The sequence below is a fragment of the Dufourea novaeangliae genome, unplaced genomic scaffold (assembly GCF_001272555.1).
Source record: "Dufourea novaeangliae isolate 0120121106 unplaced genomic scaffold, ASM127255v1 scaffold177, whole genome shotgun sequence".
Lineage (NCBI taxonomy): Eukaryota > Metazoa > Arthropoda > Insecta > Hymenoptera > Halictidae > Dufourea > Dufourea novaeangliae.
In genome coordinates, this window is record NW_015374070.1 from 2,754,761 (window position 1) to 2,777,115 (window position 22,355).

Genomic DNA, 22,355 nt, shown 5'->3' on the forward strand with positions numbered 1-22,355 from the left:
TAGGTACTTTTGATACGGATCCACGTGTAATTGGACGAACTATACTGATATAAAAAGTATTCAAGTATGTATTGTTCCAGATTATGATATCGTTGTCGAAAACGATATGCACCCAGTATATTAATTCGCTGCCAGTACACGAAAATCCACTCACCTTTTTTACGCTCCCGTCTGACACTTTGCGTTACACCTGAACAGACGAATCACTCGAGTTCGACCTTGCATATACTAGCATCGACGACGTAAAACTTTATAAAAACTGGCAGCCTCTTAACTGCCGGCTATTTTGCTGGGATCCCTTCGATCACGTCGTACGGTGAGTGAGTAATGAGGTATAAAAAGAGGGTTCGTTTGTTTAAGAGGTGACATCGAATGCGCTTGGATAGCCACTTCTCATCCTCTTGAAAAGACTCCTCTTCAAACTTTGCGTGAGATATTCAACAGCGACCACTCTAAAATTTTAAAACCGTGGAATTCTGCCATTTCATTCAATATATTTGTCGTATCAATAAGTAATCTATTACTTCTGTAACTTATGAAGCGATATAGTTTAAGTAAAAAATATCTTTGCGACCTTTTATTGAGTAAAAAAGATGAATAATGACGAAATATCATTGTGAATATAAATTTTGCAGTATACACTGCCTGGTATAATTATAAAACCACCTTAAAATTATCAATTTTTATATATTGTAGTTAAACTAAAAATGAACCAAGTATGCCATGTCTGCAATCGTGTTGAGAAATAATGTTTCTCCAGAAAAGGATAAATTACATTCCCTAAAAAAAAGTGGTTCGTTTTTATTTCAAGCACAATACATAAGCATTGAAATCTTTGGAGTGGTTGTATCGTTATGCCACGCAGTGTAGATTTTTGACTTCTATAGAAATCAACATTGATTTCGTCAAGAAATGCTGGGTTACTTATTGCCACACCTAATATATGTATAATCAATTCAAAGGGTTACAGTAATCCTACCTACATTCTGTAAGTACTATTTCTTTTTTATTTTATGGTGGGTATTATACCTCCAAGAATTGTCTAAAAGTAAAGAGACGTAAATATAATACCTTGACACAGGTTCGTTCCTAGAAGAGCCAACCGTATATAATAATATTCTCATTCCGTGTGCCCATGAAGACACGCGACGATAACTGGTTTCAAATGCAATTGCTTCTCAAATTGAGCTTATCTCCCCTGACAAGCTGATGCATCTTTAATTTATTTACGATTCTGTGTTTTCGACGGCCGCGTCTCGCAGATCCTATCGTCGTTAAACCGCGTCGTAATGCATATTGAAGTCATCATTAGGGGGATTGCAAGGGAAGCATTCTTTGTCATTGACTCAGCGACACGGACATTTTTCTTTTGGTGTCAAGCACTGCACCGGTGATCGGGAATCGGTAATCATTTTTGCACGTGCGTGCGGGTATTGTTTCACGGACAAAAGGAGGATCGATCGATGGTTTCTTCGGAGGATATCGCTGCTTACGTGCGATCATCCTGATTGAGTAACGAGCCTAGATAATGGGAATCGCGAAGACAAAACTGACAGATTAACGAGTTCTACGCAGTTGAAAACTAAACAGTCGATGTCGAAATAGTTGAATGAATACCCATTTACATGATGAAACACGTAAAACACCTTGTAAGGAGGAATTTTATTTCGTTGTATAAAAGTTTTATTCGATTTTGGTATATCAATCAAGAAATACTCTGTTAATGTTTTAACAATTCTGTCTTCTGGATTAATCACCACATTTGTGCAAACATCAGCACATTCCAATTCACGTAGATATCGCGTATCGTTCGTTGTTACTTCGACTTATGTATATTGTTGGAATGTAAAGTAAGAAGGATAGTTTTATAAATCCACAATAGAAAACTTTTCTCACTGTAAATGGAATTTAAATGTACTTTTAGTTATGACTCCCTCCATTGGTAATCGTTTTCTGGTTAATTACTGTCTAATAGATGGTTACGTGATTATATCAGACGTAGATGGTTAAATAATTATATTCTCGTTTAGTGTGGTTCGCAATTTACTACGATAAAACGTTAAATCAATAAATCGACAGGTTGTTTCCGTGTCCTCAATTATCGTTCCTACGTATCAGCTTGGGACGATCGAAATTGCACGGAACAATATAATTAAAGATGACTCAGCTGCGGACTGTCGGATTGATAAGCGTGGCAATGTTTTCTTCGGATTTCAAAACATAAAATTTATCGATTCATTTCGAATTTTCACTTGTATTTTCAAAAAACAACGTATTGAGAAAATAGAATATAGAAGTACTTCGTACAAAATTTCAAATATACCAACATTTTCTCAGAAAATACAAGATTAGCCAGCTGACTGTTTGAAGCCTTCTTCGTAGAAATAATATTATTAGTAACTAACCTGCCGACATTCATGGGAATACAGATATTTATGGATTATATACACTGCCTTTCAAAACTATAAAATCATCTGAAACTTTTAATCTGATACAGTTTAACTGAACGGCCATGGAAGAATAATGGAACTTTCATGTGCACAAATGTATATTTTCCTTGTAGTGAAATACTGCTTCTTTTTAAATACAGTAATAGAAAATTTCAAGATCATTTTATATTTCTGAGGTGTACAATATAAGGACCGAAGTCGAACAGAAGTTTGTTAACACCATTCAAGGTACTGTCAAGTTCCAATACCGATCGAAAGTACATTGAACTTCATTAAATCTTCTATTATGTCACATTTTAACCAATGGTGTCTACTATGATGATCAAATTCACAGTTGATTAATGACAAATCAGAGCCCAAAAAAAGATTTATTTCACAATTCTCTGTTAGTATTCCTAGTCTACAGCATAAAGAAACGTCTAAACTACAAATCAATGCCCTATAATAATTTTCTGACTAAAATTTTTCGCTATTACTGCAGTGAAATCGTAAAATCCGAAAGGAATCTTCCGAACTAGTAATCGTTTCTCCATTGTCTCGAGATTAGACATCGCCATACATAGTAATATACCTAATATTCCACGTTCCATCATAGGGACACAGTTTGCCATTAACGACAAATCTGTGCTTGAGACATCAAAACTGCAACGAGACAATCCGAAGTTTTAGTCGTGCCTGGCTCGAAGGGGCGGCAGGGGGGTGGGGAGGCCCCATTATACGTCTTTCGTTCGTGGCTCGTCGGTATCGTCGCTCTGATCGTATAAATTTCCATACGCGTCCCCACGACGACGATCCACATGGCACAATACGTCTATTAAGTCGGCAAAATGATCGTTCCTATGGGATTCTGAGGGGTGGAGAGGGAGAAGGAGAACACATCGGTGTACACCGATACGATCGGGCCTCCTGGTCGATCTGGATTTGACGTCGAACCGGCGGCTTCCACCGATATTTATGCGTGCGCTACCCTTTTTCGCGATTGTATGCTAATGCGTCGCGAGCTCGTCTAGCCAATAACATGAAATTTAATCCCTTCTTCGTGGAACAGTCTCTTTTTCGGAGCGTTTAGAAAAACCTCGTGATTTGTTCGCAAGGGACCCTGTTAAATCGGTCTCAGTTCCCGGGATAGTTGGAGGAGATCTTGTCTTTCCTTTCGCTGAATATTGTTAGGGAAATCCAGTTTTTCGGATAGGAACCTTTATGACTGCAGTTTCTGAACTAACCACTACAATGTTCTTATTTTTTTGTGGAATTGTTGCGCATGAAATGTTTGTGGTAGGGGAACAGAACCAATTACGTATTATAATCGAATACAGGGATAACGTAGGTAAAGAGACATAAATTTTAAGACGTTGCACTCGATTTTCCCCTGTATATAGGTAAAACGTGGAAATTGACAAATGTCGATGCAAAGGGTTAAAGTTTTCTTTGACCACTGTTGCACCTACGCCATAAATGTCACCGAAACATAATATAACTGAATAATAAAATTTTTATTATACCAAATATACACTCGAATTTCATCACTTTTTCAGTCAGTTCGAACTTAATGAATTCTGTAAACAATAATTACCGACCAGATTTCATCCAGTATATTAAAAAGTAATGAAACATCTATTTACGACAGCCACAAAACAAGCTTCTTTTTTTTCACCAGCAACCAGTTATCGAATTATACCTACTACGTTGTCTCCAAAAATCTTGACAAAACGTTTCATATTTTTTCGAAATAAAAGCCTTTATACTTACAACGGACGTGAACAAAATTCGGTCTGGACAGGATGATTCCAATAATCGTCGAGGATGATTAAGTGCCGGTGAAGGACGCACTCTCCTTTTGGCCGCGCGTCTTCCTGAAGGACCTTCGACTCCGTTCCGCTTGCATAGAAGAAAAAACACGGCCGCGGGGACCTCCTCGTAAGATTTACGGCATCTGAATTTCTCTTGGTCCCCCTCTTCTCCCTCACCCCTCCGGCGCCCCACCCCGTATTTATCGTTTCGGTGTTGGTGGGCGCGTTCGAATTCCTACCCGAGCGACGTTTTCGTCCCTTGACGCCCGACTCTCGTCAAAGGGTGCCCTCTCGCGCCCTTCCTAACGACTCTCGACAAGAAATAAAAATTCCGATCCTTGTCGAAGGCCAAGGACATACAGGGTGTTTCATGAAACGCGAATCACGATACAAACAGCCACCGTAGAAATAACGGGAAGGAGCGGTTCGTTTCGTTACAAATTCTATCGGTCAGTGAAATAGAAGGGAACGAATGAAAAAAAAATATGAAAGATTTTAATAATAATCCGGTGAATTTATTAAAATTGAGTAATCCCGATTAATCGTGCAATTATCTCTACGTTGGCAATTTATTACAGATCTGCGGTCGCAGTTTTGAATGCAGCTGTCGCATGAAATACTGTGGTAATCCGAACGAGGAGCGGTGTCGTTATTATCAAAGGCGAAAGATTAAGAGACCTTTTAGAGCCCATGAATATTCATAATCTAATTATACGAGACAGGACAAATCCTAAAAGAAATAATTGCCGACAGAAAAATACGCGTGGATTTAAGATTTTGGGGAGTAGCGTGGGGTTTCCGTTGACGGTTTATCCGCGCGTTAATGTACAGGAGCGTCAAGATGATCGGTCGACGCTCGTTTGACCGTTTCGTTCCTCGAATATAGCAAAAAAATTGATTCGTTGCACGCTATGAAAAATCTTCCACGATTCTTCAGCGGTACTTTGGACCCACGCCGCTTTCCTCATCTCGCCCCTCCCCCCTTTCCTGTTTTTTGTATTTCTGTTTCGCGGTCTAATCGAGGCCCCTGTTTCTTTATTCGCGGGGAGAAGATTCCAAAGACGCTTCAGCTGCGTATGAATTAAGGGCAACATTCAGAGACGACTCTTTGCCGTATCTTTTGATCCAGCGACGCCGCGGCGCGTATTGCAGCCTCTTCCTCTCGCTATAAACTATCCCGCGTGGCGATCATTATACGAGGGCCACCGGTTATCGGTGACAAATTTCAACGACGCGATTGTACGTGGGGACGCATCGTTCATTTGCGGTGTATGCAGTCGTATTTCTGCTCGGTCTTTCGCATTCTGCGTGGTCAGGTGCAAAATATTAATTTCCTTGGCATTCCTTGACGTCTCTGAGAAATTAATTCGTTGACGGTTAAGTGGTCGCTGAGATATGTTTCGAGACAAAGTCAATAAGCGTGGAAGTCTGGATGCCTTTGTGGATATACGTTTTGTACAGTTATATTAAATTGTATTCATGAAGATTGATAATAGGGACAGTGCAATCTGTGAATTCTATGTGGAATACACATACGGAAGATTTTAGGTTGAAATAATAGAAAATACTAAAGCCTGACTTTGTACAGCAAATCCTACACGTAAGAAATCGAAATAAAGAAACGTCGAACTCATAAGATGCAAGGTTTAGACATTGAGAGTCCAAGATTGTAGACGAAGATAGATTCATATAACCCAAGAAAATTGATGTCAGATTCGTGGAATGTCAGTCCAGGTGACCATAGACTCAAAGAACTCTATGGAATGTAGCTTGAATTAATTGGATCGAAATATTCAACAGACAGGATCTGGATAGAAAAATTGGAAAAGACCTCAAAGATATCCCCGAGACCACTTGGATCATCAAGTCCACCGAGAATCTCAGACTCTCAGGATCCTCGAGATCTCAGTGGTCCCGAACTCTTCGAGATCTCCTGGACCCACAAGATCCTAGAGTGGTTTCCAAGACCTTCGAGATCTCCCGGACTTCACAAACCTCTGAGACCCCCCTGATCCTCGAGACCTTCGAACCTTTGATTCCTGAGACACCAAGACCCTTGGGATGCTTTTGGATCCTAAAATAGCCCCCAAAACTTGGAAATATTCAAGATCCAGGGGACATGAGCGGTATTTGGATCTGTCTACACCACGAACACCCCAAAACCTCCGAAATCTATAAGACCCCCGAGATTCCTAAAATTGGAGGACCATCGCGAGAGACCCTCAACATACACGAAATCTTGTGAACCTCAAGAACTTCCGAGATCCCTAGGAACCCCGTGAATCTGTGGACCCCTGGAACTCTCTAAATACTCAAGACCCCTGGGACTCATGGGTTTTCTGGGACCCCTGGGATTTCTCAGGTAGCTGGTACCCCCTATCTTTACCAAAGTCTCAGAAGTCGTAGGTGGTTTGGAACCCCCTTAGATATCATTCTTTTGGATATTCCAATGATTCCAAATTTCATTACCAGATTTCTCAATTCCCTTACTTTCTCTGTCACTGGGTATGCACTCAGAACGAAATGCAACAGACCGTGTCATTTCTGATTGATTAGTGTCGTCGTATTTACGATCATCGATATATTACTGTCATCTTTCATGTGGCGTTGCTGACTTATCAAGATATTCAGAGACACATTCGCCTGTCCGAGAGGAATTTATTGCCTGAATCAGCATTCGCCCGGAGAAATATTGACGTTCCGTAATCGTTTATATGTACGTCTCCTTACATGTAAATATTATGAGCGGCTGTAAGGACCGCCGGGTCCAGAAGCGAACGTCCGGAAGAAAAAGAAACGGGGTCGGTTAACAAACCGAAGTTATTAGAGGGCTGTAATGCTAGCCTAATATGAAAGTTACGAGCTCGCGGAGCCAGCAAAAGTGGGCCCATAAGTTACAATCAGCCGGATACTACCCACGGGGGCCCGAAAGTGCTCCGGTTAAATTACTTTAAGGGCCTCCCTACAGTACCAGACCCCTTCATGTTCTCGCCATGAGGTCCTCTAATCCTCTGCACGCTCCTCTACTTGGCCCACGGTTATAATATTGTTCGGACCAATAATTTCACGGTACTTTACGGGCCTGGTTTGTGGAAAATTAATTATGCGACCCGTTGGTTATTTTCAGAGCCTCATTACCTTATACTCGAGTACGTGATGTACGGGAAATTGTTGACCTATCTGCGTGATCATCGTACCAGGCAGGATTTCTACAATTTCAGCGAGGACTCGGCAGCCCTTACGTCCAGGGATCTCACTGTTTTTGGATACTGCGTGGCGAGGGGCATGGAGTATCTGGCATCGAAGAAGGTAAGCATGCTTTCTCTTATAATGATTTTTAATATTTATATTTTGTGCGGTATAAAGAATATTAATTTTTTTATTATCGTCTTGTACAAGGTTCGAAAAATTAAATTTAACTGTTTGCGATCGGAAATTAGAAATTCAGTTTAATAATAACATTTGAGAGGGGGCTCGGAGGAAAAGTGGTTCACGTGATAGAATCTTTAAGCTGAGAAAACTATGGGTAAAGATACAATTTAATAGAAAAATCTGTTTACTATCAAGTGAAAACACTTGTACCCTTTTTCGTCTTCAGAAATTTCTAGGGATAATAGAATTCTTTTTTATGTACAGTTTCCTGTAGTTATCTTATTGTTAGAAGAAAATTCACTTGTACCATTTTTTCACCGATCCCCTAATTTCTGCTACTTCATTAATACCTACATTTCAGAATGGTAAGGCGTAGTTATTGAATATTGATATAATTATTATTGTCAGATAAAAGTGAAGTGAAAAGAATAAATAATAGTAATGTATTACTGTAGTTTCTCGTGCCCATAATTCTGGGGAAGTTTGATATTATATCAAAACGCCTTAGTTTACCCAAGCTTATCGAGACACTGTCTGTATTTCGATCAGTTTCATGGGACCTCTCAGTGAGGCCTCAAAATTTATTACGATTTCACGTCGTCGCGTGCTCGATCGATCTTGGCGATCGAGCAAGAACGGAACGTTCGTCTTCTATTTATCACCATCCGAAATAAAAAAGAAAGGTTGCTACTTCGCTGCAAATCAAACCTGTTCTTGATTCTTAAATCTGTATCAACTCATAAATCCTGATTAATGAACAGACGGCGAAAAGAAGATAAATCGATAATGACTGGCGTCCCTCGCCCATAACGAATATGTAAAAACCGTTTATAAAGTTTGTTTAAAATAAAGCAACCGAAAGAAAAGTTTCAAGATTTTTAAGATTTCAACATTTCACACGTGCACGAAGTTTCTCGAATTTCCAATTTCACAAGCACCGAATAGAGGAGGAACGATTCTCTCGGGATCCCATCGTGTTTTGAAATCGTGTGATCACGATCGAAGGTCGAGCGCGAAAGAGAGAAGACGGTTTGACAAACAGGTTGTCAACGGTATTTGGATCTCAAATATTATCTGATTGGCAGAAAGACGGGCTCGAGACGTGGGATTATTTTGCCAGGCGAATTCGTGTCAGTGAGCAAAAGTGTCGTTCACGATGAATTTAAGAACAGTTGCTCGACCACCCTGCGAGGCTGTCCTGTAAAAGCCAATAAATCTGTGTTAGCGGGAACACGCGAAAACATTTGTGTCAATTAAACCGTGCCTTTTGTTGATGTTCGAAAGAACGTGTAGCGGGTCCGTAACGGAACCTTTTTGGCACAGCTTCTGTAAGGAACTTGCTTTCTGGTAGCCTACCATCATTAATACGTGTCGAGAATGGAATTTATTTGTTGCAAAAAGAATAACTAGTTAAGAAAACACAAAGTGTTTCAGTACTTTCACGTACAGAATATATATAAATAAATAAACCTTTAGTGTCACAATAGTTGTTCTCTGAGTGCTGAAAGAACAATTTTATATTCGACCAATTCCAAAAAATCGTATTGTAAGAATCGTAGTGTGACTTTAGTACCTGATAAATGTTACTGTTGAAAACTTGATATACCATACTGACAATTCTTTTTATTATCACTCCTACCACTTTCGGTGATTTTTTGTCAAACCAATAACATAATATTTATAGTTTATGTCGCGAATAAACTTATAGTATGTGACAGAGTTTTTCGAAATTTTGAATTTCGTCGTAGAAACAGTCTCATTATAGCTATGGAATCGAACGGAACGTTTATCATAACGGGACAATCAAGTTTTTGGTCGATTTCAGAAATTTCGCAGCCATGCGATAATACGAAGAGAGGATGGGGCGTTCGCGACTATTACTAGCGTGTCACGATTATAACTTTTCTGTTCTTTCGCGCGTGGTTCGTCTGAAAAATGCAAAATAAACATTTTTATGCAACTCCGTCGTGTGTTTAATGGAGTTTCTTTTAGTGTTGCCTCTAGCACTTAACTGCTCGGGCCGGACGACAGTCAACTCGATAAATTGTTCGTCTTTCCAGTTGTTACCTTAAGGTTATGCATGTATTCAAAAAGAAATTTATATTCAGCTTCCTCCAGATATTTCTTTAACACCGAAAAACCTGGCGGAGACGTGAAATCTTATAAGTATGAGTTATCACCGTTTTCATGAAAGAAAAAAGTCTCATTAATTCTCGTAAACCAAGAGAAAGAGAGAGGGCCACTAATGGTAATACAACGTGCACACACGCGGAACGTTTATTCCCGTAAGAAAGTAATAATTGAAGTAATACGCGGCGAAGGTGATCCTTCGAACAGCAGAATTTCTCACCGTTTACGCAAGGACGAACACCAAATAAAACCTACCGTAATTATTTTCTTCGAATCGTCGAATTACCAACGTCCGCGTAATCGTTTCGAGGAATTCCCGCGCGAAAGCTAATTTTCCGAAGTTAGTGGACAATAATTACTCATCGGAAGGGAAACCGCGAGGTATCCACTAGGCTGGCTGCAAAAATGTCGAGACTTATTTTCACTGAACCGACGTCTATTCGAAGCTGGGAGTCGGTACTTAAAGTTAAAATCAATTTGCAACTATCTTGGAGATACTACTGCTCGAAAGTTTGGATACACGTGTTGTAAAAGAATTGGAAATTTATTTTTAAACTTTTGATCTTCTTATAATACTCTATGTTTCTTAGTATAAGAAATACTAGAATAGTTCATATTAAACTAAGCTGTATTTAACCCTTCGTTGTCACGCTGAGTACAATTGATCCAGAGTTTTCGTTGAAATAAAACATCTTTGAGACTCATTGAAAATTGTACTACTGGCGCCATGTAACAGTACTATCAGGTATCCTAAAAAACTTTCTTCTTTAGATTTTTTTTCAACAAAATTTTTTAAACACATTGGAACTTTCAATGTTGATTTGCAACCATGAAAATATAATATACTATGTTCAATGTTCATTTCAGAATTTTCTGCGATTCAATTTCACAGCTAATTGAATATTGCCCTCGGTCAAATTGACAACTACTTTTAATAAAAGAGGTATGTCAATGGAGAGTTAAAAAACCTACTGCGTTTTATAATTCATACATATAGATGTAGAGCACAAATATAGTGACTGGTATATATTGGAAGTAAAGTTAAACATAAGACGTAAGAAATTATAAAATATGAAGCCGCATATTATTAGATTATAGAAGGAATTTTCCTTTATACACACGCTTGTCCACAACCTCCAAGATAACGTTGGCTGCAGTAGTTTATAGTATAAAAGAATCCCAACATCCAGATACATATCATCTTCATTTCCATAATTCGACTGACAGGATTGAGTTTTGTCCGAGTCATCTCCTAATCCCGTCTGGGTTCTCTTTCTCCAGACGTTAGTATAAGAAATGATAATCTCATCTGCAACTGGATCATAAGAATTCCATTCTATACATACACTAGAATTCGATCCATCTCCGGGCGAAGTAACGTTCGATCGAGTATTCCAAGGTACACCCTGTACGCCAGAACGCGGTTCTCGTATTACGTTTCAATGATCCTGGGTGATCGGTAGCTGGCTGCAGCCGTTTACAGAATTAAAAGTGTCGAATAGTTACGGATCATCGTGGACCGGTTATGATTCGCGCGGAGATGTATGTAGCGAAGACGCTCGGGGCGTTGAGCAACAGGAGCGAAACCTCGATTGGAATCGGTATCCTGTACTGGTCGTTGGAAGGACGAGTTGAGAAGCAACCGGACGAGGATGCCGATTTCAATCGAAGATTATATACGACTTCACAGAAATATCTCTCGAGGCCGATACACATTGTATCGGTTAATTGAAACTGGAAGCCGCGGCTGATACACGAATGAGATCGGATCGGGAAAATGAAGTACGGATCGATTCGGTTTTGTTATTCAAGAGGAACCGGTGATACACGTACACTTGTCTTAGATACCGCGCAGAATAATTAAATGCACATTTTAACTACGATTTATTAATGTACTTATTATTAATGTATTTATTAATTTATTAATATACAATTGAGTGTAAAGGGTTAAAAATAAACAGAAGTAACAAGGGAGCGTAATAGATAGACAGCGGATGTTTATGCAAATTTGATAGTAGAGCTTGAAATGAACGCGCTAGAGTTTTTTCCACATGAAAATATTAAATTGGACTTGTAACTTTGAAATACATGGTTCTCATTTAATTCGTATGTCTACTGTTTGCAGAAAAATCGTGTAACACTCACTTAGAATTCACGTGCATATAAATACTCGTTTCCTCGGCTATATACAGCGATTACGTACTGCTGTTACGTACACGAAAATGTGTAGTTATCAGTAGAGCCAAGGAAACGGTCGGTACAAATTGACGCGGACGTCCTCCTCTAGAAACAATATTTAAAGAGATGATTTCAGGATGTGGACAGAGCCTTCTAGTAACGTCGAAAATGATAAAAACGTCGTTCATGTAACAGCCAAGGATTTTTTTTTTATTCTTCATCCTATATTTATCAACGATCTTCCACGATGACTATTTCTTGCAGACGGATCGACGAATGACAATCGTTAATTTGTACAATATTCGCGCGATACAAAATATTTTGTCTCGATTATACGATGTTATATTATACAAAATGTAGGAAAGGAAAGCTTAAGGATAACCACAAAATGCTTAATTAACATTTATCGTAACGTCGATTTATTTTCTCCTCGAAGGAAACGTACCGCTTTTTCCTCGTGCGCCACAGTGTATCGAGCGCGTTAACGTGTTCGTGCGAGCAGAAAACCAGCGGATTCGAGGCGTAAAAACGTATTTTTCTTGCGGCCCGAGAACGCTGACGACGAAGCACAGCGCAAAAACATGAGCGCATCGAGAGAAAGAGAAAGAGAGAGAGAGAGAGAGAGAGAGAGAGAGAGAGATAGAGGGAGAACGAAAAAAAAACGACAAATGGATAGGCGTTCGCGTTTTTCGTTATCCGACCGCGATGCCTCGGTATCTCGCCGCAATAAATCTAGAAGATGAAGCCATTAAAGAAACGGCGAAGACTTATGCGTATAGCCAGTTCGCCTTGACATTGAGCTGCGCGGTTCATTAGCATCGGCCCGCGAACGAGTTCGGTCTCTCCGATTTTCCGATCGGCTTACACGCGGGCAAATTAACATTTTTTTGTTGTTTTTTCTTTATTCTCTTTCACCGACACCCGTTTCAGTTAGGAACATGTTCCCGTTGATTACGTTGTTACCGGTCGAAAGTATGATGAATTGTTTCTGGTGCCACTGGCCTGCAGGAATTTCGATTAAAATAGTTTTAGGAATGCTCGTTTTTAATGCCGAACGAATACAGGGCGATTCATTATAAATGAAGCGATTTATTTATAGCTTCGGGACGCTTGTTTCTAATATATAACCTGGTACAGAAAACTAAATAGAGTATTCGCGTACATCTCTGAACGAAACAGGGGCTTGTAAGTCTAGAAACGTGGAACATCCACTTTAGAAAAGGGGATTTTTGAATTTAGAATCAGATAGTGTATTTATTAATATTTAGACTGAAAAGCTTGTCAGTTCAAAAATTGAATTGTAAATTATAGTGAATAACTTTTGCATCGATACTGCAGTCATTTAAAGAAAAATTATTAGAGTAATTTCGATCCGCGTGTAATTTTGCTCGAGAGACTTCGACGCGTGGCGTGGCAATGCACGTCACTCGGTTCGGGTGACTTGAATGCGCGACGGTAGGAGCACTACAGGCAGCCCAGTCTTGGGTGACTTCGACGCGTGGTACGGACAACACTACCGCCGTGAGGCTCGAAGTGTTGACCGTACCGTGAAGATCGTATCTACCAATTCAATGAGGACAAACGAAAAGCATTTTCGTATCGTACAGTAATTAAACCCGATGTAACCGCAATTTTCAATGTCACTTCCCTATGAAGCAACAGTTAAAATTTATGTACATATAACCTGTTGCGTCACGAAGTATTCAGCGCGACTGCCTATTGGAGTTTCATGACTTCACGTAATGAAACGCAGTTAGGATGATAGAACAAGTTATAATTTATTCCTAATTCCCCATACATTTTGTCCCTTCAGAGAGAACAATTGAGTGCAAAGGATTAAAAACAAACAGAAGTAACAAGGGAGCGTAATAGATAGACAGCGGATGTTTATGCAAATTTATAATTTTTGACACTAACATAGAAAAAACAAAATTGCATAGAAATTTCTTTTCTATACTAGGGGTTTTAATATGTTAATAATAATGCATATATAATATTAAATTTTTTGGAATGTTTATTTTGCTACGTTTTGTAAGTAAGGGGACGCCATAAATGCACAAACATTCGCTGTTTAGTAATAGATTGCATTTTCTGACCGACGATTCTGACAGGATGTAACTACGAAACAGAGCGCGAATATGGGAGGTTATTTTCTGTTGGCTAAATCATAACAAAACTGTCGATGTTTCCCATGGAGCTAACAAGTAGCTTCGTCGTTGTAGGTGTGTCGCATCTAAACGGGTCAGAAAACTCGAAAGAAAGCTTTTTTCTCCGTGTCCTTACGCATTTGTTCGTGGATGTTCCTGGAACCAGTCTTTGTTAAAAATGCGTAAAATGCTCCTATATCGATTTAAGCGCTAGCATCTATTCAGAAATCCATGGTTTGACGTCGATAAAACAATTTTAAACCGTCGAGGTCCCTGTAAACGGCTACCTCGCGACGCGAAATCCACGGTTCTTCGATCCCGAGAATCCTGTCGTGCTCGCCTCCGTTGAACGTAAAATACCACGATTTCAGCTTCCGTGGCCGGTTAACAATACTTAGGCGTAAATCACACGCCGTGATAAATAATAACAAGTAATAAAGACGCCGCGGGAACGGCGTGTTACGGAGTGACGAACCGCGGAATCCGCGGCTCGTAAAGTTCGTCTCGTAAATTCGCCGTGCGAAGAAGCACTCGGCCGGTGTCCGAAGGTCGAGTTTCTTGCTCCCGCGAGGAACCTGCCCGAGAAGGATATACAGTTTCTCGGTCCCGTCGCGGCGCGTCCTGTCACGCGACACCGCGTGATGCGGTTGCGTAACAGGACGTCCACCTGCGGTCCCTGTCGAACGTAAAAATCGGCAAAAAAAAAAAATAAGCAAGAAAAAAGTAAGAATCACGATCAACAACCTTGCGCTCTCGATTTCGCCAGATCATCCATCGGGACCTGGCTGCGAGGAACGTGTTGGTGGACCACAACAAGCTCTGCAAGATCGCGGACTTTGGCATGTCCAGATTCGCGAACGAGGACGGCGAGGTGATCGAGACCAGACACGGGAGGAACGCCCTGCCGATCAGGTGGATGGCACCCGAGTCCTTAATTTACTCCCTCTTCACCACCAAGACTGACGTGTGGAGCTTCGGGATCTTGATGTGGGAGATCGTCACTCTAGGTGCGTTTTCTTTTATTTTTTTATATAGAAACTTTCTTTTTATTGTCTCCTTTCATAATATATCGCCAAGAAATGTAAAAGCATTCTTGCAATTAAGAGTATTCTACCCGAAATTGGACACTTTTTGGAGAAACATTTCGGATTATGTTGACATTTGGATATGTTGTCGTCTTTAGTTGTATTCGGTGTGAGTTAATAAGAGCTGCTATCTAAAATAACTTGTTACCTATTGGTTGTATCAGAAATCGTTTTAACGAATTACGTAGAATTTTAAAGGATGCATCAGATGGATACAATTTGAATTTTGTTATGTCTTAATTTTGTTGAGATATCAAGGTTACTTTTTTTTAATACCATCATGCTGTAGGTCGCTGAATTCGTCCTTCTGTCAACAATAACGTAGTATTAAAAAAAAGATGCATTGACCTTGAAAACACTCAAGGTCACCTTGATATCTCACAAAAATAAGATATAAAAATATCAAAATGTATCCTTCCGAAACGTCCCTTAAAATGCTACGTAATTCATTAAAATGTTTTTTGATACAACCAATAGGTAACGAGTTATTTTAGATAGTAGTCCTTAGTGACTCGCCCTATATAAATGTATCTCGAAGGATTTTTGAAAATTTGTCAAACTCTTGATTCTGCAGCTATTTGAAATATAGTATCCACCTTTCTTCAATAAATCGTAACTCTTGAACTGACAAGCTGATCCAAATGAGCTTTATGGGAGTTTATAATGGAGACATAAGAGTATTATACCTAATAAAAATTATTTCAGTTAAAAAGAAATATTTGTTAACCATTTAGTTTGCAATTGTTTTAAAGAAATGCAATTTTGTAGTAGTAGGATCCGATTAAAAAATTTGAGACATACAACAACAAAATCTTACTCCAAATGTGTTACAAAAGCATTCTATTTTTCGTTTTCAAAAGCAAAGAGATTTTCTGGAATTCCTTAATTAGTATTTCCGGAATATCGAGTTATCCAGTAATTTGACTTATTATCAGGACTAATTTTGGAGCAACCACAGCGATTGACGTGTTTAATATAAAAATGTTAATTATATTTGACAATATTTCAATATATAGGGTGTTAGTAAAAATGTGGGACACTTTTACACAGGGTGGACTCAAGACACAAAACTAAGACGAAAATGAAGAATTACGAAATCGCATTCGAGACCTTGTTTGCGATTTCTTAATTATTGAAAATACGCGAGGAATACGACTGGCGCGATTGATTTATACATACTACGCGGTCGATTTCCTGCTGGTACACGTATCCGATCGATAACCTAGTGAAATTAACGATCGAAATAAAATTAAATGAATCGAAACCAGACCGTGAAACAATTAAAAAGCGTGCCTAAAAGCGATGGAGAACACAACCTGCAAAAATGTCCTGCATTTTTATTAACACCATGTACCGCTTAATCTGTAAAAATAATATTGTACAAAACGAATTTAAACGTGAGAGTTTAAAAAACATTAAAATACCCTGAAAATTGCTTAACAATGCTGAAAACGTTGCATCACGTTAGATAAACAGTTCGATGGAACCTTTTAACGTGAATATAATTCTGGAACTTTCCTGTCGAGGACCGCATCATTAATACCACCCAGAATTTCACCATAACAGGGACATATATCTGAAACTCAACACCTCTGTTGTACAAGCGTCCCGCCGGTAATCGATGACCAAGATTCGACAGCTTCGAAAAATATATTTTTCGACCTTCTCCCTGCAAGAGCCACAACCTCGTCCCCTGGACGATACCCCTCCCTAATGTCGTTTTACATCTATCCTTTTGGTGACGGAACAAAAGCAAACAAAAAAAAAAAAATATGTTCGGTCTTGTGTCCGCAGGTTCGACACCGTACCCGGACATGACGGCGCGCGAAGTGATGCGGAACGTGCAGAACGGTTATCGGCTGGAGAGGCCCTCGCACTGCCGAACCGAGCTGTTCAGGGTGATATCCCGATGCTGGCAGGCCGATCCGGACCGCAGGCCGGAATTTCAGACCCTCAGGAGGGATCTGGCGCAGTTGCTCGAGGACAACATGAACGGTCATTACGTCGATCTCGAGAGTTTCGCGTCCGAGTGTACCGACTGAAAGAGCTCCTAATGCCCGTGCAGAATTTTCGGTCGTTATCGCCGGTGATCGGTTTGACCTCTTAGGCGAGACAGTGTTTCCCAGACAGTCAATCTACGTGATCGCCTTGTGCATCTGTCGAACAGGAACGAGAAAACTAGTATCTTCGGTAGAGAAGGCGTAACTGAAGTGAAGTAAGAACTCAATTTTGCTAACTGCCTTCGAGAAAATTGACATTTTCGAACGATTTTTGGAGACACTTGGAGCTGGAGATCGTTGAATGTGCGAGTGAGTGTGGTTCGGTATGTATTTGATTTTTTTTACGATATACAGTATGATGTTGTAGACAGGGCTGATTGTATTTTCTCAGCTGACTGGTTTTCGTCCGATAGTGTTTTCTTTGTGTGAACTGTGTGTGTATGTGTGTTTGTCGATGGAGGCGAGTTGAAAGAATGGGGGATAAATGAGTAAAAGGAAAGACTGTTAATTAGATGACGCTTCGATGACATTAATTTGGTAGAATACGAAAAATTTGAAGTATTTAGGGGGATAATTTTAGAGATGTGGAAGTGAATTTGCATATCTCTTAAGTGAAAATGAAATCAGTATCCGTCCATTTATTACTTGCTCGCCGAGACCGCGAAGAACACGTTGAAAACAAAGGATTCGTTAAGTGTAAGCAAGCTTATTGACGATTCTCGTGGACCTCCCGGGTATTGTGTTTCAAGGCGGCTTCGACAATAACACTGTCCTCGGGTTTTCGAATGTTTTTGCAAATTAATTTCCTTGAACAGGTGCGTCCCAAGATTTCCGAAAGTGCTAATATTTAATCATTCGACCGCGCGATATTCGCGAAAACTGGAAAACAGTCTGTCATGTGACACGTGAATCGAAGGAAGCGTTGAAACAGTGTGTGTGCGCGCGCGTGCGAGCATTTGGTATCGAGAAACGTACGAAGTCGCTTTATACGAAACAGGAAAAAGACATGATAACAAAAGCAAATAAAAGGATACAGTAATCTGTGTAAAGGATGGCGGACTAAAAAAAAAGTAAAGAAATGTCTAAGTATTTCGTGTAGTATTATTGTCGCATCTAGCGTTTTCAATTAATGCGCCGGTCATCAAACGTTCGTTCGTATCGGTGTTTCTTGAGCAACATCAGTATTTAGTTCATTGGTGTAAAAAAAATTGGTTTAAAAAGAAATTGGTGTGAATTTTAATTCCAAGGTGATTCAAAGAAGTTGTTATTGAATATATTTCTTCCATTGTTTCACGAGATTATTAAACGGTATAGAATCGATACGTTACAAATAACAAGTTCATCGATTTAGTGGTTTAAATTGATCTTTCGTCGGTTAAGAAATAAAAATTGCGAAATTTCAAATTAGACGTGTTTGCAGTCCAATGAAAATTATGTGCTTTTAATAAGAAACCACGGTTAACGAACGATCGATCGTGCAGCTCATCGCGAATGTCTCGATCGCGTCCCATCGTGGAAGCGATCAATAATGGTATCGTATCAATTTTCACTATCTTATATATATACATCGCGACATTTCCTAATCACGGAGCATTGTACATAAAGTCGCATTATCACGACGCATCGTGTCAATCAAAACGCAAAAAAAAAAAAGAAGAACAAAAAAGAAAGATCCTCCTTCATTAGCATCCTATCATCGTAATTATATTGTCTAATAACATGTGTATTATCGTGTAATCGTTCTCACGGCATGTGTACGTCCGTAAGGTTTTCGATCGTCGATACATTCTTAATCATTCTAGTCTTTCTCGACGCGTTTGGGGTGGCGATTGGTTTATAATTATTATTATTATATATACGTTAGCACACGGCACCGCGTGTAAATTTATTCTGGATTGTGATATCTGCGTAATTTTTATATTGCGCGAGAGCTCCCACGGAGCCGATTAAAGCCCCCACCATTGTCGGTTGTTTGTCGTATTTAAGTTTGTATTTTATATTTAACATCGCGTCGATGCCTCTTCGAGAACCTCCGACCTCGCTTCCGCATTATCGAAGAGAAGCGAAGCTGTCGATGATATTCGATATGTCATTCTTTGTAGTTCGCGAACCGAGCGTATATATATATATATATACATACAATCCTCTTTCCCATCTCCTTTCACAAAAAAATGCAAGAATTATTGTATGTAAACTCAGCTATTGTAAGAAGTTTTTTTTTGTCAGTAAACGTTGTCGTAAATCTCAAGCAGCTCTTTCTCTTCCGCGTAAAGCTTCGTCATTTGTAGGAAACATTGTCATTTCTGACACACTGATGGATGGGTCTCACTTTTTCCAAAACTATATAGAAGATAAACACTTTTCTCTTTGTAAGTCTTTCACTATTATAACTATCTAGAATGTAATTACAGATTAAGTGCCGGGAAACGGTGAATGGATTACAATTTTTGTAATACGTTTATCATAGATACGATAGTCGTAACAATTTCCTACGAGTACAAAATCTCTTTTTTTTAAACATACTGAGTATACAACAAAGAATTTGTCGTGATATATATATATTACCAGTTTCACGAATTTATGTGAACTTCCGCCAGATTTCTTTCCATCGTCTGTTCGTGCGACTAATGTGGCAAACGTGTAACGTAAGTTAATAATTAAATTAATGCTTCTAGTTAAAGCAATTTTATAATATTTTCTCTTGTTCGTTTCGGAACATTTTTTTACCGAAATTAGCCAGGACGATGTGAAGGTATCGTAATACGTTCGACTTCAAAGCACTTTCTTCTGAACTTTATCGTCGCATGAGAGTGTCGCCGCTATTAATGGCCCTCTCAGGGCATGCAGCACCGTTTTTGCAATTAAGGGTGTGACGCGGAGGGTACCTACGGTTTCTGATTAATCGAGCCGCGTTCCCTCGCGACAAGCAAATTTATTTACGAACGAACGAGGCAGATAAGGGGCGAAAGCCCCGACTCGGTGGTGCGTTCGGCTCGTTCCATCAAAGTCCACGGGATCGGGGGTTCGAGAACGAAGAAAAAAAGGCGGGAAGTAAAGGTTCCATTTAAAAAGTTGTGGGTGTACCAAGCCTCGAGGACCACAGTTTTCTACATCCATTTTTTATTACGGTATCTCGACAGAAAATTTTATTACACCAATTAACGTGTTTATTAGTACGACTTATCTATGTTTTGTTTTATTATTGTGAATCTGGACTACATCCTGTGATATATATATATATATATATATATATATATATATATATGTATTCTAAGAGAAGTTCTTCCAAATCACTTTTTAAGTTAATCCTTCGGTGACAAATAGCGAACATCGATGTTTCGCTTATAGGGTTGAAAGTGAGAAAGATAAATAATTTCATTATATAATAAAAGAATAATTAATTAGTTTTCAGTATTCGATATCGTTAAATATGGAAAGCATAAACAAATTTATTTTCGAGGAAACAGGTACGACTTGTAAATCTATATTCATTAACTCGTCTTTATTCTTGTGCTGTTTTCATCAAAATTGCACGATCAAAAGTCCACCGCCGTTTCGACACAGGAAACACGAGCAAGGTTTCAATTACTTTCACCGACGGCACCTAATTAAGATCGATTATCGTCGCGAAGTCATCGAGTAACTCGTAATTAAGCCCGAATTTCCGCTCTCAGGCGTGATTCTCCATCAAAACAGGAAGCTGTTCGTTGAAATTCGATTCCGTTATACATGCTCTTCGTTGTGGAATATAAATACTATTCACAACTTCTTTGTACAATTTTTGTTAAGTTTTACTATTAATCGCAATTGTTTACAACTTTAATAATAACGGTATTTAATAATCACTGGTCAACAAATTTTAACTTTTTCTTTGTGTTGTAACAAGCAGTAGTTGGTTCTTATAGGTTTTTCTACGCTGAATGCGAGTTACTAAACAGTTTTTTGGTAGCACTTACGGAAGTATTCATTCTACTGATATTTAAATATCTTCTTGAATTAGGAATACGTAATATGTGAATCAACAACAAACTGTACTTCTATAATGTTCGTTTCTATGAAAGTCAAGGATCTGTACCCTTTCATTTACATTCGTAACAATTCTCAAAAAATTTACACCATTACTGCTCAGTGAAAGATGAGGAAAAAATTCTTAACACGTTGACTGTCACAGTGAAAACGGCCGTACGTAGCCAGACAGGTTTTATTTCGTTCTCTAAGTTATAAATCGTCGAAAATATCTCCGTTCAGTTAATAGAAGTTGTTGGTCTTGTTTTAAATTATACTACAAATATTAATTTTCTACAAAATTTTCTAACTGTGTTTAAATAATCCAGCCTATTTGCAATGCACGTGTCACCCATATTTGGGTGACGCAGCAGTCAAAATGTTAAATATCAATACCAATAATAGTTTGTATATTTCGTTGAATTTCTTCAAGTTTAATATAAACGCAATTAATGAATTCACGATTAAATGGGTTAACCCTCGATCGACGAACACGGGTCACTAATCCAGGACTAAATCTGCGCTAAAACGCAGGCTAAAACTTTTGATGAAATACCTTGATGAAATAATATACAGTTTCGGTATTTGGTTTTCCAATGGACCCACCTTCCGAGGGTTAAAATTATTCCTCAAAAAAATCCAATAATCGTAAAGAATGTTCAGGTACGTTCGCGGAAAAATTGGCTACGAGACAAGCACAGAAATCGAACGAAGACCGAATCATTGGGGATCTTGAATGATCCCTGAAGCCTGTCGGTAGCGATTGCGTGGACGGCATATGAACGCGCGCCAGTTGTCTTCACTCTTCTTGGCAGTCGGGTGCTTGCTGCAACATGCATCGGGGTAAGGATCGTTATCGTAAATTGGATCGCATTCCAGAAATCTTGAAATAGCCGTAAAACGTCCGAGCTGCCGTGTAGCCACGAGCGAAACGATGATCGGACGAGAAAGAGATCTAACGTCGCGAAAAAAATCGTATAAACGATTCCGAGCGTGTAGCAGTCTTTTACGTATAACTTTCTGTGGTCGCTTGATTTTTTTTCTTAAATATATAGACTAACGTATGCACTTTCTGTATACAGGGTGTTCGTTATAATTATCCTCTGAATTTTTAGTATTCTTTTGTTGTAATGAAAATAGGTTAAAAATATTTTCTATTTTTTTTTGGTTAACATAAATTATATTAGCGGTACAATCC

The 22,355-nt window shown here is 39.1% G+C and overlaps 1 protein-coding gene across 1 annotated transcript in view; it reads left to right on the forward strand.

The window, feature by feature from the left end:
- LOC107190325 (serine-rich adhesin for platelets-like) overlaps positions 1–17,194 on the forward strand; it is a 31,605-nt gene extending 14,411 nt beyond the window's left edge. Inside the window, exons 5-7 of the mRNA XM_015579117.1 lie at positions 7,368–7,549; positions 14,834–15,074; positions 16,947–17,194. Coding sequence (XP_015434603.1) covers positions 7,368–7,549; positions 14,834–15,074; positions 16,947–17,194 — 671 coding nt within the window. The remainder of the gene's footprint in view (positions 1–7,367; positions 7,550–14,833; positions 15,075–16,946) is intronic.
- Positions 17,195–22,355: the final 5,161 nt, after the last annotated feature.